The 27,980-nt window shown below is 33.7% G+C and overlaps 2 protein-coding genes across 5 annotated transcripts in view; one reads left to right on the top strand and one right to left on the bottom strand.

Annotated features, from left to right (window-relative positions):
* The window catches only part of LOC145943100 (RING-box protein 2-like), a 48,590-nt gene that overhangs the window by 4,770 nt on the left and 15,840 nt on the right, over positions 1-27,980 (top strand). The window lies entirely within an intron of this gene.
* Tret1 (trehalose transporter 1) lies at positions 16-27,959 on the bottom strand. 4 transcript variants are annotated; one of them, XM_083050450.1, is made up of 7 exons: positions 26,798-27,959; positions 13,255-13,713; positions 7,061-7,186; positions 4,276-4,399; positions 3,925-4,098; positions 2,676-3,064; positions 16-2,520 (listed from the first exon to the last, which is right to left on the bottom strand). In XM_083050450.1, the coding sequence occupies exons 1-7, from the start codon at positions 26,867-26,869 to the stop codon at positions 1,939-1,941; spliced, it is 1,926 nt and encodes a 641-aa protein (XP_082906576.1). In that variant the 5' UTR covers positions 26,870-27,959; the 3' UTR covers positions 16-1,938. The 4 variants fall into 4 exon arrangements, with proteins under 4 accessions (XP_082906576.1, XP_082906578.1, XP_082906579.1 ...); XM_083050452.1 differs by lacking the exons at positions 13,255-13,713; positions 26,798-27,959 and adding exons at positions 8,961-9,084; positions 9,596-9,754; XM_083050453.1 differs by lacking the exons at positions 13,255-13,713; positions 26,798-27,959 and adding exons at positions 8,961-9,095; positions 9,596-9,752.

Below are 27,980 nucleotides of genomic sequence, written 5' to 3'. Positions count from 1 at the left end.
CACCTAAGCGATAAATTAATAATAAAAATATATATTAATAATTTAGACAATATATATACAAATTTCATTGCTATCGCCATATCCTTTATATAAAAATTCGCTAGCGAACTTTCTTCCGATTACATTATTTGACCGGGAACACTCGCTAAGTATCGAAGCGCAGTTTTACACCTCAACTTCGGAACATTGGCAAATTTCGACGGGTTTTACGTCCGTCTGAGGCTCTCTTACACTATTTTACATAATTTCCTTAAGAATTTTATCACAACTACAGTTACGCTCTTCTACTTTTTCTTAATCCCTTGCTTTAGAGAATATAAAATATATATATCTGCTATTAACGCTTGTCTCATGATACATACGTACATTTACAATCGTATTCACACATTATTACAGCGATCGGGTTCCGAATATCATTCGTTTAATATAAAGATTACAATAATCAACGCGATCATGGGCTGAGAATCACTCCGTTTCACTTAGGATCAACCCTCTCTTTAATATTGATTAGCTGCAACCGTTCTTTGATTATCTCTCCCTTTCTCTCTCTCTCTCTCTATTTTTTTCTAATTTTCTATTTTTCTAATTAAACGAAAGGAAGACACGCGTCGAGTGACGATTAAAGTTAACGATGACGATTTTCGTACATGGATACATAACATTACTATCTAATGGCGCAAAAAAAGACCTCCGGCTATTTACAATCATCTTGAAGGGAGATGACGAGCGAGGAAAAAGACGCTTAGGAACAGATTGGTCTTTTAAAATGTATACTTCGCGCGAAAATATTTAGCCCTTACTTGAAGGACCGGCTTCTCTCTCGATCGGCGTATAATACATATAAGTACAGATTATGCTCTTCGTAAAATTCAAAGTACACGTGGCGGCATTTAATCCCTTCCCTATAAAAAGGCCAAACGGTGTCACAGCTTCGGTGCGCGAACCGCGTTAAAGAAGGAAGAAAAAAAAGCGCGAGACTCGCGTTAAGACCTATCTGACCGTATAGCATAACATTAACCTGAGGTAGGTCCTTTAGGACTGTCGAGTAATAAAAATTACAATTGCAACTACACACCTAGTCAACAGCTGATAGTCGCGCATTTCGCGTGTTATTTTTCCTCGGCGGGGAAAATGGAACATCCATTTACATCCCAGCGAGATTAATTTAAAGACTAATTATACAATAATAGCTTGGAAATTTGTAGTAACCCTCGCTCTCGCGTATTTGGATTGAATAATGTATTGGCACTATAGCTAGTTCCGATCACGTATCTCGAATATATTATATATCAATAGAATCGAAACGGAATCCACTAAAGTCGCGTTCTTTTACGAGGACAGATTGAAGAGGCAGATGAACGAAGTCGATCGTATCGTGCATTTTTTCTCTATATCATAAAAATTATCTATATTTTAAAAATTCATCAAAGAATTATTTTATACAATCGACTATCTTAAGATTAATTTTTTTCAAGTTCTTGAGAGATCTCTACTACGTTGAATCTTTCAACCGATAAAATTCTTGGCTCACTTGTTCCTTCAACTCTTCCAAATAAAAGGGTCTTACTAGAAAAATGCTTTGTCTATCCATGTTCCTGCATATTCGTTTTTCTATTTTTTTTTATCGACTATCTCTTCGCGTTTGCGCAAATTTGTCGCGATAGACAGACCTCGCAAGAACGAACCGAAGATCTCGAAAGAAAGAGCAAGGTAAGAAGAGCCGAGGGGGAGAGAGCAGATACGCCCCTCTCTTTGCACGGAAGAGAAGAAGCGTATCTTGGAAAATCTAGGACTTCCCTTTAAGGGAAAGTGTACGTCTTTAGGAGACGATCTTCCCTTCGGAAGGACGTCGTAGGAAGTTCTTTTCGCGTCAACGAGCCTGCTCGTCTTCAACGGGACGAGCAGGCTTGTCTGCCGCGAGTCTCGTTCTTTCCGCGGCTAACACGCCATCGGCATCGGTTTCAAATTAGCCACCGAGCTCATTCTCCTGGTCCTTCCGGTGAACCTCTTCTCGATCTCCTCGAGCGACCTGCCTCGCGTTTCCGGCACGCATAAAATCACGAAGATGAAACCTACGGAGACGATAATGCCGAATAGCCAGAAGGTACCGTGTGCGCCGATCAGTCCTATGACGTCCTCGAAGGTCTTCGTCACGATGAACGTGCACATCCAGTTGAAGCCGGTCGCGACACTCGCGGCCGAGCCGCGGATCTGGGCGGGCAGGATCTCGCCCATCATCAACCAGGGTATCGGTCCTAAGCCCAGCGAGAAGCCTACCACGTATACGATTAGACTGACCAGCGGCAACCAGCCAATGGCCTCCACGTTCACGCCCAGTGACTTGGCGTAGAAGAATCCACCGAGAGCGAAGAGAGTCACAGCCATCGATACCGCGCTTATGTACATCAGCATCTTCCTGCCAAGCCTGTCGATCACGGTCGCGGCGACGAAGGTGGATATGAAGTTCACTATACCGATGATTATGGTCGACAGGTTCTCGTCGATCGTGCTACCAGCGTCCTGAGAACATTCATTCGTTCGTTATTCATCAATTTCCATTTGTCGATATTTATCAGCATTCTCGATTAATTCGGTATTTCGTTCGCGAGATTAAAAATATTCGCTGTTTAAAAGTTATCGAGATGTAAATTAACAGAGATGGCAGAGAGACGTACCTTGAAAATCTGTACCGTGTAGAATATTACTGCATTGATGCCGGACATCTGTTGGAACAACATCATTCCGAGGGAGATGAGAAGCGGCTTGAGATTCTTTTTCTTCATCAACTCCGAGAATGTGCTCTGCGAGGCATTTCGTTCGCTTTCGAGATATTTTTGATGTACTTTCTCGATCATGGTCAATTCCTCGGTTATATCCGCGTTCTTGCCGCGCAGCCATTGAAGAGATTTTCGCGACATCTTCGCTTTTCCCTTCGAGATATACCATCTTGGCGTCTCCGGAATCATGAACATGAGTATCAAAAACGGTATCGGCAAAATCGCGCCTAATCGAGCCAGATTTCTCCAATCCAAATACATGCCCGCCATGAAGCATAGTAATATTCCTGCGTATCGAAATCTTTATAAGGCTTCCCATAGGATAATAATTTCTTTACAAAGAGTGTGTGCCAAATATATAATGCTGTTACGATTGAGTAGGTCGACTGAATATCGACACGTTAATTTCTTTATTCAATTACTTTTTGATTATTCTCCGCAAATAAGAAACAAATAATATATTCAATCTATATATAAACAATTATATAATATATTTAATATATTATATGTAATATAATTATTATACACAGAGAGAATTTTCTCTTATAGAATTTACCCTGAAAATCATGGTAATCGTGGGACAATATGGTATGGAAAGAATTTTATGAAAATTTCTCTGATTAATATTTATCACAATAAAAAATAATAAATCTATCACAATAAAATATATATAAAATATGTTTAATTAATTTTACTAAACTACATAGTAAAATTAATCAAACATATTTTATATTTTATTGTGATAGATATTATTGTTTTATTGTGATAAATATTAATCAGAGAAATTCTCATAAAATTCTTTCCATATACCATATTGTCCTACGATTATCATGATTTTCAGGGTATAAATTCTAAGAGAAAATTCTCTCTGTGTATACATATATTATACAATATATTATATAATTTATATATAATTATTTACATATAAAAATATTAAATATATTTAACATATATACATGTATTTAATATTTATCGATATTTTTTCTTTAATTAACACATGTAAAATTGCGAAGTTGATACGTTGATTTCTATCCACATATATAAAAAAATCAATTAATTGACGAATATTTAAATCGGTTAAATTACACCTTTATAAGTCAACTAACCCTAGGTCAACTTAAAAATTACATCATTAGTTTTCACTTACCGGTGTTACCGAAAGCGGTGGGCATCAAGCCGAGTGTACCGCGCACTTCCGGCTGTATCGTTTCACCCAAATACACGGGTAGCGCCAAGGAAGCGACGCCTACGCCGAATCCGCATAACGATCGTCCAACCAACACTAACGTGACACTCTCAGCCATCGAGATTAAAATCGACGCTGTAACATATACGAATATGAATGTAACAAAAAAAGACTCTACAACAAATTTAAATAATTTTACGATGAGAGAAATTGAGGAAGCTCTCGTTTTATAACGTTGTCTTGTTTACATTAGCTCGCGTTCATTATATCTTATTAAATTCTTATAAAATCTTATTGTTTCGATGATCTTACATCCGATGAACGGAAACGCCGTGACCATAATCGTGTTTCTCCTTCCGATGTATTCGATGAGGGGTCCACCGGCGATGCCACCGAAAAGCGCGCTCAGCGGCATAATTGATCCAATCCACATACTCTGCAATACATTGAATTGGAATTCAATATATCTTTCATAGTAAAAATTATTTTCTTTATTAAAAAAAGTTTAAAAAATTTTTTTTAATTTTGTTGCGAGAAGCCATCATTTATCGCACATAAGCTTTTAATTCAACTGAATATCAAATTAGAATAAATATGTAAATATTTATTAATACTATTTATAATAATATTCTACAATTTATATAAACATACATATATCTATATCTATAATAAAACTAGAATCTTTTTTGAACGTAAAATATTCCGTACATCATGTATGATAATTGTCGAAATATATTCGCAACTCTATGCGTAGAGAGAAAAGCAAGTCTCGGTCAAGACTGGGAAAGGTCGATTGTATATGTCATATGCCGCGGATATCGGTGATCTTGGTTTAAATTCATCTTTCGAATTACGATCGCGTACGCTGGAAGTAATCCTGACATAGTTTTGTTCGTCGCAGGTCCTTGGAATATAAATAAGGTCGAGAAGCCGGATAATATTCAAGGAAAACAATCGCGAAGGGCGAGCGACGATTATTTTGGTTGCTTATTCGGGCGGTTGTGTGTGCTGTGCGTTTTAATTAAATTTTATTCCGCGCAACATGCGCAGAGAAAACGAATTACGAAATCTCTGCCTCGTGCTTGATTAGATCGTTAAATGCAGAGTAATTGCTGCAATAATTGCTAGTACAAAATAATTGGCGGATTTTAATGAAACATTTTTTTCAAACACGATTGATGAAAGTGTTTTGTATGTTTGAATTATTTAGTTGAAATTTAATAATGCTAGGATACATGTAGAAATATTATTTTTAATCAAGGTTTAAGATTTTATTGACCAACACTGACTAAAATTAATTCTTATATTATAAGACTTTATTTGGGAATAATCTCAATTCGAGATTTATTTCCCGACTCCCCTCTAACCCCCCTATAAAATTATAGGCGAGAAAAATATAGATCCGAAAGTCGCTGATCTATATTTTTCTCGCCTATAATTTTATAGGGGGGTTAGAGGGGAGTCGGGAAATAAATCTCGAATTGAGATTATTCCCAAATAAAGTCTTATAATATAAGAATTAATTTTAGTCAGTGTTGGTCAATAAAATCTTAAACCTTGTTTAAAAATTCGACTGGCAAATCACATCTTACATATTATTATTTTTAATGTTACGAAAGTAAATTCACATTCAGTTTGCTCTTTGCTATTCCCTTTCATCGATATAATATACCTATATATTTTTTTTATTTTATCGAGAGATCGTCATTAATCGCATAAGCTTTGAATTGTCAACTAAATTTTAAATAAATATAAATATTTATAATTATATTTATAATATATATATTACTATACGACTAAAAGATAAATTTCAACTATCGGAATGCATAGAATATATTGCACAAAGAATGCATTAATTAAAATACTTTAACTGAAGATAATCTTAACGTAAATGTAGGATATCTCTCTCGGCAAAATTATCTCAGTATATATATTTGAGGGATAAAAAATCGTTTTAAATATATATTAATTTTAAATATTTCGTTTATACTTTCATCGCTTCGAGTATGTGAGCGAACATCAATATGCATCTTCTGCATCGTGACTCGGGTTTAAGACTTGAATGCGCTTTTCAAGCACGCGGAAGCGCATCATTCACGCTCGCTTACATATCTATAGAATCAATTTCCGGCGTCAAACGTCACGAAGCCGCCTTACAAAAGAGTCGGCGAACCAGCCAATCGCTTTCGCGATCAGTAGGGCATATCGGCTCAATGACCAATACGTAATCGGGTCATCGTGCCCCTGACCCTCGCACCGGTGACGCACTCCAGAGGTTAAACTTTTCAATTATCCATTGACCCTTCGAATATGACGAAGGCCGTACCTTTTCAATCGTTCGCGGAGAGATCGCGATATAATTTACAACGTGACGCATTATGCCGCTTTATCATTCGCGTCATTCTTTAGTTTCTTCCACTTTGCACTTAATGTACATATACAATGTGTCGTAAACAATTTCTTTAGTTTTTTTTTCCACGACATCGTAATCTAAATCAAGTGATTTGCAATGAAATACGATACGCTATATGACACTTTGGAATACGCGCAATATTTGTAATTTAAATGCAAAAGAAGAGAATGTTACGTGCACACGCATCTTTAGTTGGTAGCTCTAAATATAGATAGAATAGAATAAAATTTTAGAAATAGAGAATCTATATAAATTGATAATGACACAAGTGAATATTAAATATGCAGTAAATATTAAATTTTGACTAAAATGCCTCGCAGATTTTAGTTTTAAAATTCCTCAAAAAGATACTACAATCGCGAAAATATGCTATCATTTTTTTATTAAATAAGTCCGTACAATCGAAAGTGGATGTTCAAACAAACGTGCCCGAAATCTCGTAACCTTCGTACTGCGCACTCGATTCAAATTCTTGTGCCAGAGCATTCGAAATACGATGATGTATTTTATCCGAGCACGTAAAAAATGTTCGCTCAAAGATACATATGTACATACATACATGTCTTCACAGACTCGATGAAATCCTGAATACGCGAAAGCGCAGGATGCGTGATTGATATTTTTTTTCGACGCGGATTTTGAACAAGAGTTCGAGCAGGATTTCGAAATATATGTCGTACTCACCATTTGTTTGGTAACTTCGAAGCTCGTCGTGCTATTGTCGCGCATAGATACCAACGCCGGTGATGTATACGAACTCGCATAACCGATCTGCATAGAACCCAGCGACACCGATAACGCAGCCAATACCTGAAAACAAATATAGCAAACATTGAAAATTATGAATTACGATTAAACGTGAAATTTCACTCTTTAGATATATTTTTTTTATAAGTTGCAATTGGGGATTGTCGAAATAAATTCGGTTGGTGTGATAAGGTAGACAAAGTAGATGTCGGAATAAATCCAGTTCTGTCACGTAGAAAAAAACGACTCGATTGTGAATCTCACGAGTATAAAAAGCATATTTACGTATAATTTTTTAGCTAATTTTATATATATATATATATATATATATACACAGGGTATCCCGAAATTCGAATCAAAATACCATAGCAAGAAAGTTTTCGAAAAAATAAATTATAAAAGTATTTGCTATTTTTTATTTCAACAGTAGTTTTTGAGATAAAAAGGTTTAAAAATGGCCAATTTTATTTTGTACATTTTATTTTTAGATTACAATTAAACGAACTGTCCATGAAACGCGCGTCGATAGTGTTAATGACCATGCATTTCACGCGTTTCAAGCTTACGTTTAATTTTAATTTACCAGTAATTAGCCAGTTTTAAACATTTAAACATTTTTATTTCAAAAACTACTGTTTGTGGAATAAAAACTGGCAAATATTTTTTTAATTTATTTTTTCGAGAACTTTCTTGCTATGATATTTTGATTCGCAAATTTTGGGACACTCATATATATATAATATATATTCTATATTTATTTTGTATATATACACATACATATGAATTATATATTGCGTTATTTGTTGAATATATATTTTATTATATATATATACTATCTCTCTCTATTTATTGAGAATCTATTTGAGACGTCTGAGAATCGAGATCGGACGCAGTAATTTAATTGATATTCGATCAATTGTACGATTTGCGTCATTGAAGCCGTACCAAAAAAAGTTTTCGGATCATGGAAAATATTACTTACTTTCACAGTTCTTATAACTAATTGATCTTTATTTGGATTATTAATCTTTATTTGGAATATTGATCTTTATTTGGATTATTCGTGTAGTATAAAACTTCAAATAAAAAATATTTAGTAAAATGCAAGTACAATCGGCGAGAAAATGATTTCTTTAAAAAAAAAAATAAATAAAAATATTGTGAATAATTTTTTTTTATCGATTGCATAGTTATTTGCATAGAGAAAAATGGTTTCAAAAACATGAAAGGCGATTTATAATATTGCGTGCTGATTACGATAGAGTTTTTTTTATAACAATTAGCTGCAAGAGTTCTCGCCAGAAGCATATCAATCTTTTTAAGATTGCTTGTAATTTGACGTATTTGTAGAGATCAATTAAAACGAATAACAACATCAGTGGCTGGTATCACATAATGAGTAAATTGCTATATAAGCAAATCCTAAGATTAGACATTACGTATTTAATTAGTGCAACAACCTACACACACACACATATATTGTTTCGATATTGACAATTTTTCTTAAAAATCACAAGCAAGTAAACGAAAAGGTTATTATATATTTTTTATTAGTTTTCACACAACGAATAGTGTGAACACACACATGTGCATCTTCTACCCAATTGTAATATTACACCAACGATTTATAATTTTGCCATGAAATGTCTAATCTGCAAATGAACCAATTTTAAAACTATTTATATTTCTTGGAGTATATATTTGCATATCTTTGCCTGAATTTTTATTAAATATTAAAAAAATAAATAAATAAATCGCGCTTTAAAAAAATCTCAGAAATTTTTAAAGAGAATTGAAACGAATAAATGAATAATTTTGATATAATCGATCTTTTTACCTGAGTAAACGTGCATTTCGCTACCGGCGCGTTTTCCGGTAGCTCGATGTTTACATGGGTGTCCGCTCGTAGAAGGATCTTCATGATCGCGAGATAGATCGAAGATCAAGGCAACAAAGGCGACCTATTGAAAAACTGTTTACACATATCCGATCGAAAATTCAATTAATTTTTTCTCGATCGACGAGATCCGGTTCTGTAACCTTTAACCGCGATATCTCGTTATGATATATCGTGGGCATATCAAAATGCATGCGCAATGATATACATATAACGAGCGATATCGTTGTTAAAAGTTGCAGAATCGCAGTACTATTTGTTTTTACGCAAAATAAACGATAGCCATTCTCTCTAATTATGACGCGAAAATTATTGGCAATCGATCGAAGTCAGCTTTCCGATTGGAAAAAATTATTCGTTTCGAATCGGCAATCAAAATTTCACGATTTTTAAATTGGAAAAGCCAGCTATCGCTTATCTCGTCGATGCCGAAATTCGCATTTCCGATCGGAATCCTTAAATAGGAAACCGCGATGATTTTGACAAACGCGATCGCGTGGAAAAAAAATCGAGTGACCGAGTCTGATCCTTCCGGAGGATCGACCGATCGTCGGGATGAGAGACAAGAGGTTTACTTTCGATTCGCGCGCGAGGGAAACTCACGATCGGAGATCTCGCGACTCCGATATCGATACGACTTAATCCGAACGACCCGGGGTGTCGATCCACTGACGCGACAATGGAAGTTTTTTCGATGTCACGATATAATATAAGCTATTGACACTCGTAAACCAATCCGCCGGGTCGGTTTCCGTCTTATATAGGGAACGATGCTGGGGGGTCTATCCCTTCTTCTCGCGATCCGTCTCCTTCATAGAACGCTATACTACTTCATAATATAATGATCGTATCAACTTTGTGTCTTTGAAGCGCTACGTGGTTTCAATTTCAAACAGATAAGGAAAAAGAATGAGAGAGGGAGGGGGGGAGGGAAGGGAGAAGAGGACCATCACATGTACATGATGTTTTGTCTAATTATATAGTAATTTTGTTAAAGAAAAACAGTAGTGCTCACACATTTCGTGCAATACGAAAAGAGTATGATAAGAAAAAGTATTTTCTTATTTTTTATATATAAGATAACATTATATTGTCTAACTATATATACTTTTTATAGCATTTTCAAACTTAAAAGAATTGTTGTGGTCGTGTATTTCGTGAATCACGAAAAGTGATAAAATAAGAATTGTCTTGTTTTTTGCAAGATAACGTGTATGTATATATTTATATTTACACAAAAGTATGTTATTCTACCTATAATTTCAAGAACATCAATTTACTTTAAATGTTTAAAATAAAAGCAATAAATACTGTTCGTAAATGTCGGCGGATTGCAAGAATATCAAAATATTTATCCTTTAATAATAAACAACGAAAGAGGAGCGTTAATTAGTGGGTGTATATAAAATAGAAATAATAAAAACAATTGTATATATATAAATATATACACACTGTATATATTCATATTTTACAATTATTTTTTTTATTTCTATTCGTCTTTTGTGTGCTGTGAATTCTTTAATTAATCCAAAATTCAAAATATATAACACGGTATGTGATTATCGTTTAATCAAGATGTACGAGTTCTAACGTGATTACACAAAACTTCTAGAAACACAAGTTTCTGGAGATAGAATATACATATATTTAATAAATAATTTTTTTCAATTTTCTAATTTCTGCATCACGGATAAATATCGAGCGCCGAAAAATTATTTTTTATATCATCGTTGCTCTATATTTGAATTTATAGGTACATCATGCCGTTTTATATATTATCTCGATTATTCGTGTAATTAATGCTGATATACGTAATATTCGCATTGATCAGGTCATTAAGTCTTTGTAATCTGACGGATGCAACGCTGATATTATAACCACATGTGCCTTTAATATCTAATGAGAATACAGTTGCTCATGTTAACAAAAAAATAATTTCTTACATAAATGTTTCGTGGCGTAGAACATTATTTTATTGGAATAATTTTCTTTTTATCATTATTTTAAATATTTTTTTCGCAGCGAAATGTAATATAAATATTGATTTTTATTGAGTAGAAATAATTTAACAAAATAAAAAAAACTGAGAAGTTTTTATACTTCAACAGTTTATTTCCTGCAGAAATTGGCTGAAAATATAAAACTCTCTAACGACTGAATATATATTATAGTTGAATCGAATGTAACAATTTCTCGTTAAAGAGATAATTATATTTAATGACTATCTAGAGTTTTGATTATACTTGTAATAGGCGATAAATTTTTTTTATTGTCACAATGCACGATATCTTCTTACAATGTATGAGATTTCTATTTCATTTATCTGACTCAGCTTACACATGATTGATGCAGATTGAAAATTGCATAAATTTCAATGTGATAATTCGATAATAATGCAATTGAGAAATTCTGGCGGCGCCCATGAAACCGCCGACCATGAATGTCGCACGCAACACATAAGAAAAATAGTCTCTAGTTGTTGTTATGCAAGACCGTGCAATATTGTATGTAGGGCTGCGTCTGCTCTCCATTTATACGTCTCTTGTTTTCGCGCGCGATTGTTCTTGTTTCGTGTTCACGTAACATACGCGCAGATCGCAGACACTTATTGATAGAGTTTATTTAATACGACAACAAGTTGTTTTCATACGCAAATGCATTGAAATTTTTAATACTGTCTTATTATAAATTTTATTTCAGAATTTGTTCTTTTTATTTATATAAAAATTATTTATGAATATTTCTGAAAAAGTCATCCTCTGTGCTTTTTGAAAATATATATTATATTAATCTTTGTCTATAATGTACAAAAATATTCAATTTTGCAACGCAATTATAAATATACGCAATTTTAATAGTAAATGAATAAGAAGCTTAATTTGATTGTAATATAATATTTTATTTACTTATTTAAGCATTACTTATTAAATAGTAATTTCAAGATTTTAATTTTATAATTTAATATTAATTTTTTCAGAGTAAATAATATAGTAATTTTGAAAGTCATTTTGCTTATTACAATTTATTGAAATAAAAAGAGAAAATATAATTTCCGTAATAAATTTTGCATAATATAATAGATGTTTATTTTCAATTAATAATATTAAAATCTTCGAGGCTTTTTTAAAATTTTAGATAAAGATTACTATAATTACTATAAAGAGGTAATATAGTGTATTAATATATCGCAATATAATGCGACTTTCATAACACGAATGTCGTGGGATATTGATGTGGCATCTGGCGGACTGCACGTATAGTTATACTACTTGTAGGACTCGCGCATCCTTAAGTACGCATCATTTAGCATTTTACCCGAGACTATCGAAAGGTAAAAGGAAGATAAAGAACTTTTTGATCAGTAAACGCGAATAAGCCATGATAATTATATTCGTTATAAAGTTAAATCGCGTTGATTGTATAAAAGAAATAAATATTTGAATTATTATCTTCTCAATCGCAGACATAGATATATATATACAGTTAATCATGATGTACAGAGAACATGCAAAATTCTTTTTATCCTTTATAATTAATTAGTTGCATAGCTTGAAATTATTTATCTCGAAACTATATATAATTTTTATGGTATAAATTAAACTTTGATAAAATCCTGATTTTTAACTTTTTAAACTGGAATCCCTTAGTTTTGTGATTAGTATTAGGTATAAATATAAATCGAATTTTATTTACTTTGTGTGTGTGTGTATTTTTATTTATTCTACGTATACCGTTTCAATGTCAGATAAATAATAAAAGAATGTAAAAGTTTTAACTGGTAATGTATTTAGAAATTAGAAACAATAATCGGTTTTCGGATATATCAAGATTTTTTAGTTAATGATTTAGTTAATGATTAGCAAATAATTCGTAAATAGATAATTATCGATAATCAAAATAATTATCTTACAAGTGAAATAATTTATGTAATTTCCAATTTTTAATTTTTTTTTTTTCTTTTTTTTCGGGTATCCCAATTAAAGTTTCTCATATTGATGACATCCTGTATCTTGTCAATTAAATATCATATTTCAGTTATATGATACACATCATTGATTTTACTATTTAACCACATGATTTTAATTTATATTTTAATAAGATAATAAAAGATATTCGCGCCTTTCCGCTTTGAAATATAATCATCTTCAAATTAATCAAACAATTAATCCCCGAAAAATGGAGATTCCATATAAAAAAATACATGCAAAAAAATAGAGAAGTAAATAGAACTTACCTGAGTGGCGAATCGCATACAGGACCGCTTGGTACTCTTTTGATATTCCATGGACGGTAGTCGGACAGGCTCCTGCGCGTCCTTCGGTGGTTTCACTATCTCCTGGGAGTCCATGAGGATCTTGACGTTTGGACTTTGTTCGCTCGCTAGCAGCGGATCGAGCTGCTTGTAATCGACGTCCTGATTCTTATCGAGCGGATTATAGATCAGTGACCTGCTTAAAGTCTTCTGATGGTTATTTCTTAGATTCTCGGCATAGTAGTGGTTTGTACTTGACGATTTGCCGGTATTGCCGATGCACTTCTTTTCGGCGATGAGGGCGGTTTGGCTGTTGAAGGGGCTGGCGTTTGTCACGAGAGTAGTGTTGGATGAACAGTCCAGGGCGGATCCAGGACTGGATGGCGTGGGTCTGATGACCGGGGATACTCTTGTGTTGTACTTGGGTAGAACGCTGCGCTCCTGCAATCAGAGTTATCGTTCTTTCATTATTTTTTTTTAATGAGACGTTAAAAGAATTTCGCATTTTCAAAAATCGACAAAAATGTTCAAAGTATGGTATTCACAGTTGAAAGAAGAAACTAACGGTGCAGGGGTGCAAATTCAGCTAAATGATGAAAACCTTTATTACTTTTGTGAAAATTGTGAAAATTAATTTATAAAAATGGATCGCGATCAGGAGAAGATGACGCAATTGCTCTTGTTTGTTTTCTAAGTTGTTACGAAATATATATTTGAAAAGTAGTTTGTGTAAGGATGAAAAAAATATGCGGGTTAGAACCAGAGAGATCCGGAAGAAAGGGGTCGAACTGGACGCAACTGGTCTTGAACTGTTTGCTCCTCTTTGCGATAAGATCCCATGTCCATAAAAAACAGTCTATACTGACAAAAGAGATAAACAAATAACACCGCGCGCTATAAAAAATAATTATAAAAAATTGAAAAATTATATGCGACAACATAATTCAAGTTAGTTTTTACAAAATTTTATATTGGAGAAATTTCCTTTTTTAAAACTTTTATATTACTTATATTTTTAAATATCTAGTATGTCGCACGCCAAGAAAATTATAGAAAATTATATTTAGAGATTATATTTTCTTGATAATAATTTTTACAAAAAGATCTAATATTAAAAAACTTGCTAATATTTAAGAATATTTTCGAGCTTCTAAGAAATCTCATCTTTCTCGACACATTTATACGCTTCTCACAGAAATCACTTGGAAATTTTCAAAATCACTGGTTATTTTCGCGAGAGAGAAAGAGAAAAGAAAAAGAAAAGAGAGAAAGATCTCATCATGCTTATTAAGGGGGAAATTCATGGAAGGATCAGCGGAAGGAGTTGTCTGATGGAGAGAACGTTGATGAAAACCATACATTTAAAAAACATTGGATATAAAAAAAAGATATCACGAGAATCACGAAAGAAAGACGCGAAAAACGAAAGCAAATAAGGCGAACAAAATCGCGTTACCGATCGCTAAGGAACGTCCGTTTGTTTGCTTCTTCTCGTTGTTCACTTAAAGGGATGAAACAAAGTTGGACTATTTATACCGTTTTCGATTATCGGGAATTGCGTCGGGAAGTACGTTAGAGAGGGAGCCAAATCACACGCGGGAGGAAGAAAAACAGAGGGCGATTAACGCGCATGTAAACAGACAGAGCGAGAAGGAAGAAAAGAACGTTATAACGATTATATATATATGTGTGTATCGAATGAACCAATGACGAAAAGCGAGTGACACAGCAAGCGGTGTGATGTTCGCCCGGAGATTAGATGACTTTTTACCCCTGAGAACTGATAACCCCCGTCTTGAACTTAAGCTAGCTATGTTGCTTTCGCGAATGTGTTGTCTCTCCTTCGAGTTTACGCCAAGTATTACGTGACAAGAAAAAGCGTCCCCATCGAAATAATCAATGTTTTAAGATAATGAACAATCAAACGAATCGGAGATAAACTTTTACGCGCGTATTCTTGCGAAAAAAAAATCAGTCTTAATATTTTGTGTTCTACACAAAATTTTTTATTCATCTTTCTCCATTTCTATATATTCGTCTCTTTCTAATGTATTTATTTTTCTTCTTCGTACATAAAGATTGTCTTCAATGCAGGTATAAAAGTAAACTCTATCGAAGCCTTAGTATTGATCTAATGATAATCAAGTTTTAGACAACAGTATATGCCATCATTTATTTATGAAAGCGACTTGAACGAATCAAGACACATTTAGAAACTAGGTAGCTAGTAAATCAAGAGCATCTATCTATGGATTCATATAACTTCGTAAATTTTTTAGGATTTTTCAAGGGATTTTCTTAGTTTTAGATCGTGGAAAAAGAAAAATCTATTAAAGATGATCATATGCTATTTCTTTACTTATAATTTTCTTTAAAAAAAAAAGATCTTTGTTCTTTCTACATCGATAATACTACTCGAGTATTCCAAAGTGGATCGCTAGTGTTCTCAAGTTATCTCGCTTTAAACTGCAATATTCAACTTTCAGCGCAATTTTATTCGCGATAATTATAAATTAATAAATAATACGTTGGAGAAAGCTACTCGAAGCTTTCATTTCTGTCTATTCCATTAAATTTTACGGCACTTATTATCACTGATGCATTGCATCGAACAAAGCGATCGGACAAATATAAAAACTGAAATTTTTTGTTCAGTCACTTGAGTTGAAACATATATATATATATATATATATATATATATATATATATATAAATCATTTGTTGTATGGGGGCTTTTCATCACACTGGTTGGCGTAACTATTGTGTCGAAAAATCGTCTGTTTATCCCGCTTTTATCACGTGTCTCCTACATGCGAGGTAAAGTTCATGCACGATGTTACGATATGGACTCTGACGTCTCGGAGGAAAACTCGGACGTTTGACGTACATAATTTATGCCAGTTTGCTCTCATTACGCGTTGACTTTTGTTCCGCTCGCTCCCTTGCGGGGGGAAAAAAAATTCTGACATACCTACTTATTTATCATATGAAAAATCACAACGAATCGTATCGCTCGTAATTACGTAATACCGATAATTCGCGATGCTGCAGAATCTTCTTACAATTAGACTCGAGACGATGATGAGCTCTCGTGTGATAAGTGTACGACATTTCTGACATGAAACAGTTGCGATTATGAAATTGTCATGTTTAGTGAGAGATATCTGATTGGTTTTATGAAGATTTTTAGTCCGAAAAAAATGATATAAATATATATCACATCTTATATCGAACGTGAAAGAATCGATAACTTTTTTAGTAGAATATTTGATAATTTTTTTTTCTCTTTTTCGAGACGAAGAAGAAAAAATAAGAAGTATCTAAAGTTTTTGTATAATCCAATTATTACATTGACGATTTAATTTGACATAATTCCTGACGAATTACTTTCAACGCGGAAGTATTTCGACATAATCGATCATCAGACATAGCCGTTCGCGAAAACATTTCTTGATAGACTTTCACTTTTATGACAATGGAAATATCCAAGACGACTCCCACATTTGTCCGGAATTTCTGCCTTTTTTTGTTCACGTTGAAGGTCACTTGTATCATGACAATAATAATAAAGTGTGCACACGAGCGATTAAAAATTTATTTAAAAAAATGTTAGATAACGTAGTGTTATATTAAATTTACTCCTTAAATCTACCATTAAATCTACTCCAAGTTAGTGCCAGGAAACAATTATGCGCTATTACTTAATAAAAGTATCTGGTATACATGAAATTGACTGTGAATATTTTTAAATAAATAACAATATGTATAATAATATAATATAAATAATTTTTTTTAAAGCACACCTTTTAGTGTCCTACGCATGTACACGTATTTTCAATCGCGATCGATCGATTAAATCAATAATACCAAGGCACTCCGATTTTAACAATTAACAATTGTTGACCAAGGGATAATTCCTGTTTTCGTATCAAATATTGGCTAAGATTTCACGTAATAATGATTTTGCAAAGTCTAATATAGATTTTCGGATCGATTAATGCGTTTCTTACGAAACTTGATGCTTTTAAGAAATGTGCGTCACACACACACACACACACACACAAACATCAGTAATGTATTACATCGGAAAAAGAGAATTATTTTTGCGTAAATTAAGATCAAAGCATAATTATGAAGTTATTTAACATTATCAATTAGTCATTTATCAGTTAAATGTCCGTTATATGTACCAATACATGTAAAGCCTTAATCTATTTCTTTCTAATTCGATTATACGTCAACAGAAACTATCTATAATTGTCTATATATTGGTTTCATTGATTTTATTTCTATGAAGGGTCTAATGGGAGTTTTGCAAAGAAGAATAAGATTCCGTGTAATAATGCTATTGCAACTTTATATTTTCAGAAAATGAGCTGAAGAATTCCCATTTTCTCCTAGATAAAGAATCAATAAACTATACTATCACTTATCGATATCATTTTTTTAATAATGTTATTAAGATTTTCTGTCATACTTTTTTGTTCAAATCAAAAGAAAAATCAAAAGTGAGCAAAATAATTTAAAAAATAATATTTAATTTATTTATATGAAATATAATATACTTTTATAATACGTTAGCTTCAATTTGCGACACGTGTGACCATCAAATCCTTGCAAATCCACTTTTCTAGCAACCAATAAAAATAATGTATTTTGTCTCGATCGTGTAATTCCATCATGTAATTCCATCATGTAATTTTCGTCACGCGATCGAGCGACTGATCCGCGTTACAAACAGGAACGAATTTCGCAATATATTGAAATACATATTGTTACATCGCACATGTACCTATAGTACGTAATGTAATTGAATCATTGAGCATAATAATTGAATTGCAAAAATTGATCAGTGTCAGGTCACTGAAATTCCGAAGCATATCGGAAACAAATGTGTATTTTCGAGATTGATTGTATCGAGTGTTTACAAATGTGTAGGTACATGTAATTGCTTCATTTCTGGCTAATTGATTATTTTAGCAAAAATTTTATTGTTTTAAATTACAACAACACGTTTTAAAAGGGTTTTATACATGAACATATTACATTATATTCAGTTTTCACGTTTATATTTCTCTATTCTTGTATGTGTATGTTTGTGCAAGAAATATTGTGAATTAAAAGTTTTTTAAATGAAATTAATAATACAATCAGAAATAATTCCATCAAAACATACATATACGCAATTGAAAAATTGCATATGGAAAAATTTGTTCTATCAAACATTAACATGCAGTTGGTGAAAAATTGTTCAGGCAACGTTCAGGCACGTGAACATTCTTAGTAGTATAGATGAAAGGAGATGATATCTATCTTTAGACGTCTCTCCAGATGATGTGCATTATCAGGTTCAATGTCAGAGTTAGATTTTCTGGATATAAATTATTACGGCGGAAAATTCTCCTTAATAAATAACCTTGGACGCGAATTTTTAACCGCGTTATGCAAGTCTTCATCACCGACAGTTTGCGAAATTAGATCGTTTTCTAAATGACATTTCTTTCTAAATCAGTTGCGCGGCCCACGCGAAATATTCTTAGTGCTTCCCAACGTGGAATCTCGCGTCCAAATGATGCTATTTTTGCGATTCGTGGATGCCTGCCAAGGAGTAGTACATTTTCGTCTTAGTGGATGCTTGGTCAATTTGTTCTCGAGGTGTTCACGAATGTGCATTCTCCTCCTTGGCGCAGAATAATGTTGTCAAGACTCATAATATTATAGGATCTATCGGAGCAATCGCGATACTTATATGATTAATTGCGACAATAATATCCGCGACGACAGCATTTTTCAGTAATGATAATTATTATTATTATTTTAAAATTACACGAATTTACGTGTAATTTTCATAAAATTGTCAAAAGCTGATATTCTACTATTAGGGAATATTATATTAATTCTAACTTTAGCGATTAATCGCGATAATGTCTTAATATCTTGTTATTTCTAGATCGATTTTAGCACCGCCGCGATTCTGTAGACGATTTATACAATTATCACTATTATTATATAAATCTAATATATTTGTATATCCTTTCTCCGGAATTTTAAATTTTAAATTTCATTATGATTTTATTTGAATTTTGTTATGTGAATATTAAATATGAATATCACAAATATATTATATTAAATTAGAATAGATAAATGTTATTCGTAAATAATAAAAACATTTAATACATAATTAATATTTAATACACATTTACAATATTTTATATAATTAATTAATTTAACACATAAATTAGAGGCCAATATTATTCACGAGTAATAAAAATAAAGTGTGACATTTAACGCGATCGCTATTTCTCAAATATGTGACTTTGAAGCAGGAAAAAGTTCTTTATCAATTCCGAAATTTTTTTCAATTACAATAATGATGATTAAGAATTTAAAGGCTCCTTCTATATGAAATATAAATTAAGTATCACATAGGCTATAGGAGCACGTACGATGACTTCGGTGCGTTGATTCCAACGAAAATTAAGTTTTCGTTGGAATCAAATAATTATGCACGGGGCGCGAATATTGCTTGGTACACTGCCAAGACTTTTTTCGATTCAGCGACTTTCGGACCAATATTTTTCTCGCCTATATTTCTGTAGGGGGGGTCAGAGGGGATAATCGGAATTAAAAATCTCTAGTAGAGATTATTTGGAAAAAAAGTCTTGGCAGTGTACCAAGCAATATTCGTGCCCCATGCACAATTATTTGATTCCAACGAAAACTTAATTTTCGTTGGAATCAACGCACCGAAATCCGCGTACGTGCTCCTATAGCCTATGTAATACTTAATTTATATTTAATAATGATGATAATAACGACTTACAGAACAATTTCAATTCAATTATATTTTTATGTATTATATCGCGTAAATCACGTGTGTTGTCAGGTGTATTTTCAATCGCTTTCCGGAATTGCGATCCCGCGAATCTTTAATCTTCTGACAAGCAAATAATAGTCGCGACGCGATTCACGTGTTGCGTGAATAGTAAAGCGTGAGAGCTAAATATGTAACATGCTCTGTGAAATGACGCATTGTGTAAGGTGTAAGGTATACCGCGTCATCTCGTTGAGTCGAAACGCACATGTATGTTTCCAAGTTAAATGCAAAAGCATTAATATATGAGATAACTGTATACGATAATTATTATTTGTTCTGATAAAACTGTCAACAACAGCTGTTGCGAAGAACAGAGATTTCGTAATTGTTTCAAGACGCTAGAAAATCTGATAATATATATATGTCTGAATATTAACATTGAATAATTTAATATTGAACAAAAACTCCTTTGATTTACAAAATTATATATCACGCTTAAACGCGTCGTGAGAACTTATTAAATTAAATATAATATAATAAATTAATAATATATTAATATACATTTTTATCCACCCGAACTTATTTTGAATTTCGCGTAAAGAATCATGATTTGTGTTAAACATCCGTGATTCGTTCATTGTCGCGACTCTGACCAAGTAAAAGGTGTTTCGACCCGACAATGTTCTCTCTCCTAAAATAGCTCGTTAAAGAAGATCGAAGGAAAACGAATGCAACAAGTGTCGAGATCCGTGCGGACGAGACCCTTCGTTTCATCGCAAACTCTCTCATCTCAGATTTCCTGCCAAGAATTGCAATTAAAAAAAAATTACGTTTTAATTGAATGTAACAATATAAAAAACTTGTTTTGAAATTTTCTTCATTTAATTTGAACGTTTAATTCAATCAATTAACAAAAAATTATCTTTTCGATTTCTTCTTTTTATATATCATAATAACTTAATTTTTTAATTCTATTAACTTCATCTTTTTATTATAATAAAAGAGCTATAGATTAATGAGATATTTGATTAAAATATTAAACTAACGAAATATTATAGATAAAATATTCTGTGTTGATTGAATATCATATTATAAGCAAGTTTTAAAATTATTTTAAATTCCATTCCCTCGATTTTCTCGTCCGCACGATGCGATTACGAGCAAAATGGCTCTTCCCTCCCTCCCCTCCTTTTCGCAATGAGGATTGATTGATGAGCATTCCAAAAAAAGTCATCAGTGATTGTTTAGAGCAATAGTTGACGTACCGGCGGCGTGGACACCCGCGGCGATTCCTGCTGATGCATTTTCAGCGCTGCGTCCGTGATAATTAACGTGGAGATAAGTCGACTGCGATTTCCGTGTCTTCCTGGCCGAAATATATTATTTCGCACGACATACGGGCGGGGTGAGAGAGAAGAACAGGCAGCGAGATGTGATAGTGGCGATATATAGAGTGATAGTCGCGATATCTCGCCTGTCATTATTCGACGATATACGACCGACTTTATCGAGACGCGAGAAGATTCTGTTGCATTATTAATTCCTATGCGTTATTCGGGGACTTACATTATTCGTACATGTGAAATCGCGGTGCAATTCACCCGTGTACCGAATGTTTTCGAGCGAGCAAAATGACCGAAACGAGCATCGGGAGGGAAAGAAAAATTTATCCGATAAAAGCATTTGTGTATCTTGAGCGCTAAAATCATTTTACGTCAAACTACGCTATTTTATATAATATTTGCACAAAACGCGATGTCTGAATTATTTTACGTGCAACATCCTGTACATCACGAAGAACGGAAACCAAAATCGATGAGTTGGTCTTATGAGATATCAATTTCGTGGATTATTGATTAGTTTCTCTCTCTCTCTTTCTCTCCTCTCTTTTCTTGAGACTATTAAATTTTAAAGATGATTGCGACTGCCGAGTTGTTATTGGCTTCTCTCTATTAATTATTCGTATGCTTCGATCGTAGACGAAGCATTCTTATCTTCAGAATATCTAAAAAGTACTCAGAGAAAGGATATGGACGGTTGCTTTTTTTTGGAAATTTCAATCTCTAGATGTGTCTAAAATTTAACAGATTGTCCTTATTTAATGAAATATTGAAATTATTTTTATTGCGGAAGATGTGATGCTAATTCATTTTTCATTTATCATCAAGAAACGTCGACAAGGAAGAATAGATATGAATATGCGTTCGCGCTTTGTCGGTAATAACGCTACTATCGAATTTTAGTTAACTGTCCATCGGTATTCGAAAGCACACAATTAATTAATTAATATCGAGCCTAATTAATCGAGATTTATAAAGAATTATACAGGGAGCCTCATAATATTATCGTATCTTTTCACAGTTGAAAAATTTGTGTTAAATTTAACAAATATCACATGTCCCAAACGGTCCACAGAAATTTTTGTGTTAATTTAATATAATACGGATATGTTAAATGATGACACGAATATTGTGTTAATATTTTAACATAAAATAAATGCAAACTTCAAGTAAACTTAAAATAAATTTTGTGTTAAACATAGTTTTTTAATGTAAAAATTAACTAAAAAAATTGTTAATTTTACATTTTATCATCCCCACTTATATTATAAAGTAAAATTAACATTTTTTTTCTGTAAATTTTAACAGATAAATCTTGTCACTAATAATACCGAACATATTTATTGTGTAAAATTAAAAGTAAATACACATTGTGTTATTTTTACACTTTTTTTCAGTTATTTTAATAATTTAACATTTGAGTTCAATTAACACAACAGCAATATGTTAATTTAACACATGAATGTGTTAAATATTTAACACAAAAATTTTAACAGAGACCGTTTTTAACAAGAATACACAAATTTTCCAACTGGGTTCTTATTTATAAATTCCGCTTATCCAACTTGAAGAAAAACGCACGCTTCAAAGACTATTACAAGTTTTTGCGTCGTATTAAAAAAAATTCAAAATTGCAATCAACTACCATCTTCATTAGAAAAAAAATTTATCGAACGAAGGTTTGTTTTTTTACGTCGGGCAAGAAATTCAGAAATATATTTGAATATAATTTGAAAAGACATTGTAAATCTCTTGCACTTTTTCGCACGGTCTTCTATAAAGTGTGTTTCCTCGGACAATAAATACTTATACAAACGGAGCTAATGTTTATATGCAAATGAAAAATTTTGTATCCGTAAACTTGATCGTTCACGACGCGCATATATATATTTTTATGGATTTTTCTTCTCGTCGTCCTTGATATTTCAGACACGTATAGACTTGTGGTATAGAAATGAAATTTGCGATGTATAATATTATCGTAATTCTGGTCTACCTTGAACCACACCGAGCATATATATGTATGTATCGGTCGATAGTATAGTAGTGGCAATTAGACGCAATGTGTTTGAAAGTCGATAACGTTTTATAACCGGCTATTTGTTGACTCGCAAACGCGACACGGGAACGGGATCCGAGCAGTTTCGAGAGTTAATGACAAAGTCGGATTTTCATCGTCAAAAATGGTTTATTGATGCTTTCCAAGATGCTTTCCATCAGCGTTACAAAAGTATGAGATGAAGAAGGTGAAAGATTGTCGAAGAGAAAGAGAGTATCGATGTTTTATATATAATATATTTCGACACTTTGTTATAATTTATGCCTTATGTCGAGATTGGAACTGATAGATAGTCGAAATTAAATTTGAATAATAAGGAATGCAATCTCTTTTATTTGTACTCTATTTTTTGCAGAAACATTGCTTTTTAAATTCAAATTTCCTCGTTAGTCAAAAAATTTGCAGCAATTCGTGATTACAAATATTTTATATTTCAATATTTTTCCATTAAATTAATTATTACTTAATATGATTCTGTTTGTTATCGTACAAAAATGAAAAAGACGTGATAAATGTGGAAATTTAAAAATATAATTTTTACGAATATTTCTTGACATTCTTTTTTTCTCTCTTGCTACTATCGATACTTCTTTTTCGATATAAGCGTGATACATTTCTTCCGATAAGTCAAGTATCGATATTTTTCTTTCGATACTGTATCCTTAGGTAGATAAGCACCGAGCCATCTGGAAGGTGATCTATGAACACAATGACAGGTTATTCAATCCCAGAAAAAGAGTTTGAGATGAACGACGATTGGAATATAAACTTGATGATGCTACAACAAGAATAGATCTGGGCAATTATTATTAGAAATAAAAAATATATTTCAAACTTTATTATTTTGATTACGAAAACAAAAAGTAATCTTATTATAGCAATTAGTTTGATTTAATATCTCTATAAATTATTCTAAAGACAATTCTATTAATTTATTATCTCAATAATAAAATTTTAATCAAAATTTTATTCTAAAATTATTTAATTTATTAATAATTATATGATTTCGTTAAAAAAATAAAATTGTTTATATATATTTGACAATAGATTGATTAAATACGAAAACATTACTTGATTAAAAAGAATGAAATAATTTAGAAATACATTTCTCTCTCATTTTTTATCAGTTTATATAAATTAATATATATCTAGATAAAATTACGCTAATCACACAAATAAAATGGAATGTAAGCTATATGTAAAAATCAATAAATAATATTCTATTTACATATAAAGCCCAGGACTGATCGACAGGTTTCGCCTAAGATTCAATCTAAATTTTTTAATTCGTTAGCACGCACAAGATTTTCTCGAAAATCAATGAGATTTGAATTTGACAGGTCCTGGTGAAATGTGACGAGAATCTTGTCTATTTTTAAACCGCGTGTATATGTAGGATATCCGCGAAATTCGAATGCGAAATATTTTTACTAATTTTGCTAATTAAAAAATTAAGTTTCTCGGTTTACTTCAAACGCAAGAAAACCTATGACGTTTTTTCCCCCCACTTTTTCTCGTCTCTTATCTCTCGTAAAATCAAAAATATTCGCGTCGTTACCTAACACACTTTCGGAAATTTCCTCCGTTTATGTACATGTTACGTAACGAAGTGCGTATCACGCGTCTCGTATAAACACCCTAGAAATGACTACCGTCGCGATTTTTTACTGATATTTTTCTACGAGAAAATCTCAATAACATTTACTTTTTTATTTTTTTTTAAATCGTTTCTCCAGTCGTATATCGTTCTTATATGACCGGCCGAACAGCGATCTACATTGTTTCTCGAATAATTTATTTATCGTTCCATTCGACTTTGGCTTCGCGGATATGCATCTGCTTTACTTATATTATGCGCGCGCATATCGATTGATATTTCCGCGAGGACACAACCTTCTGCAACAGCTCTCGAATGTCAAAAAATTCACGTTGTTGGTCATCATTTTCCGCATCGGTGAAAATCGCTGAAGTCTCGAAAAGTGACTTTTATTAAATCTTTGAAATCGGTATAATTTCAGTTAGTCTATAAATTTCTCGAGAATTATCCTTTTTCGAGTGATAGAACTGCTCTATGATTACGCAATTATCGAAATTGTCGGATTCGGTGAAATTAGACTGGTTTCTACCAATAATTTTTAATGTCTACCCTCGTGTATATTTTTTTGTTCCCAATTTTATAAACGGAAGGAGAGATATAGAACGAATTCGACGAATAAAACGTCAATCTTCCTCAAGAAAAGTCCCCCAACCTGGTCCCTTTTAAAAGCCAGATTCGAAAAATCTATAGCATAAAATCTCAGACGTTTTCTCAAATCCTGTATAATATTGTAACGATGTCGTGATCGGGAAAATCATTAGACCGTGACTCTCGACATATAGCGATACGACATGCGAATCTCGCTCATTTAAATATAGACCCTTCTAAGTGATTTAATCAGGAATTACAGGCACGAAACAATAAAAACAACGCAAAAAATTTAGCAGGAGGGAAAGGAATCGCGAACCGTTGAACAGAAAATAAATAATGAAATAAATCAATCGTACTATAGGTATATATCTTCGCTGTCGCAGTTTTCATGAATTAATTAATATTGAAATCGCAAGATTTTTAATTACAAAGATTCAATTAAAATTTAGTCTCTTATAAATTTAAACAATCAATATATTAATTTAATGTAATAATATATTGTATTTTCTATATTAAATGTCCCTTTGATATATAAACTAGGTTTGTATCTTTTTAATTGAGGAAAATATGACTCATCTCTCTTCTCCCTCTTCCCTACCCCACTGTTCACAATTGATTGGTGGTTCAAAAGTTGCGAATCGCGTAAAGGAACAAGAAGCTAGTCGAAATATCCATAGACAGCTGGGGAGAGGAAGGGGGAGGAAAAAAGAGAGAAAGAGAGATGCTAATAATAGAGAGAAAGAAACGGAAAAAAAAGAGTTGGCGGGACCGGAAAGTTACAAAAAAAAAAAAAAAAACATGCCATAAAGACGGCACACGCCTGCCTGCCGCCGATGCAGTGGAAATTTCCACAGGTTTAAGGGTGGGGAAGGTGGAAGACGGTGAACGGGAAAGAGAGAGAAAGATTGAGTGTATATGTGTGCGTACATGTGCTCGGTGGTTCAATGAGTGAGTGAACGAGGGTGATCGTCGTCGAACGGGAGGTGGAAACCAGCGGCCGGCTTCTGGATAACCAGGCACCGGCCTGACGGAGAGAAAACCTAGAGAGAAAACCAACTCTCGTGCACGCGGGGGATGAAAGGGGGAGGGATTATTATACCCTCGGGGGTGGGTAATCTTACCTTCGTTTTGGCGAAGGGCGCCAGGCACAGGGGCCATGGCTGCATCATCTGCCTCCTCTGGGAGCCGGGCATCCTTCTGTCGGCGCGTAGACGAGAGAAGAAGAAGAAGGGGTTGATGATGTTGATGACAGGGAACGGTTGGTCGTCCACGTTCTCACACTTTCTCGTGGAAATACGTGTGCCTTATTTTCCGTAGAATCGTTCGATTTTTCTCGGCGAACTTTGACGTTGGCCGCTGTTGCCGGCGAGTCGAGTTGTTGTTGTGGCCCCTCGCGGGTGACGCCGATGAAACGCGGAGAGGTCGCGCCGACTCTCTCGCCTCGTCGATGCGCGACCGGCGACGCGTGCAGTGCTCGTCGATCGCTTGACGAACGCGTGGGCAGGCGATGTACGCAGGTGCGCGAATGCGTGAGTGCGTGCGTGTGCGATCACACGTGGCTGTGTTGTGACAGCGGTAGGATTCTCCAGCTGACGGTTTGACAGCTCGTCGTCGTCGTTGTCGTCGTCGTTGTTGCGGTCGCGCTTTCTCTCCCCCGTAAGCGCCTTCGATCGATCGCGTTCGATACTATATCTGCGTCACGTATGCCCGAGAGAGAGACGTCTTGCGTCTGTGAACAGGTGGATTCTTGTGTTACGCACCCTGGAAAGAACGTGAGATGCGGGGGGACGAGAATGTCGGTGTCTCTGAAAATGTGGCAGGTTGTCTCGGAGTCTTTCCGGTATTTTCGCCGGTCATCAGTTGTACCGCACCACCACTTCGGCTCCGAAATATGGTATCTGCTCCGTTCTGGTCTACGTGGTTCGTTCAAGGGTGACGGGACAAGAGGCGCAGATTTCTTATCTCCCTCTCTGTCTCTTTTTTCGCAATTGCAAGAGGTTGTTCGTCACTGCCTTATCTCAACGACGTATGTGATGTTTGCTGTGCTTAGCTTGCGACTTGGCAACGTGATGATGCCAAATTCCTGATGATCTGGTCGTTGTTCGAGAACCGAGTTCAAGGATCTTTCTCTCTCTCCTCGTCGTTTCCACCGATACCGGATTTGTTGTCGTTGTTCGTGCTCTCGTCGTCTTACGAATAGGTCGACATGGAAAAGTCTGCTGTGTTACGTGTGTTTTGGGGAACTTTGCTAATCGGTTCGGGGGGTTTGTCTCTTTTATATACACGTCGCTGCGGGCGTAAGCG

Source organism: Prenolepis imparis, unplaced genomic scaffold (genome assembly GCF_030444845.1).
Source record: "Prenolepis imparis isolate NDT839.2.m4 unplaced genomic scaffold, iyPreImpa1.0 SCAF_11, whole genome shotgun sequence".
Classification (NCBI taxonomy): Eukaryota; Metazoa; Arthropoda; class Insecta; order Hymenoptera; family Formicidae; genus Prenolepis; species Prenolepis imparis.
Note: the sequence above shows the minus strand (reverse complement) of the source record. Positions and strands in the feature narration are given on the sequence as shown.

What these genes read in the sequence shown, in the direction of transcription:
- Tret1 (XM_083050450.1), bottom strand. Translation starts at nt 26,869, where the DNA reads ATGCCCGGCTCCCAGAGGAGGCAGATGATGCAGCCATGGCCCCTGTGC. An exon ending in CGCCCTTCGCCAAAACGAAG is followed by an intron (nt 13,714 to 26,797) that starts GTAAGATTACCC and finishes CTCTGATTGCAG; the next exon opens with GAGCGCAGCGTTCTACCCAA. An exon ending in ACACGGTACAGATTTTCAAG is followed by an intron (nt 2,521 to 2,675) that starts GTACGTCTCTCT and finishes GAATGTTCTCAG; the next exon opens with GACGCTGGTAGCACGATCGA.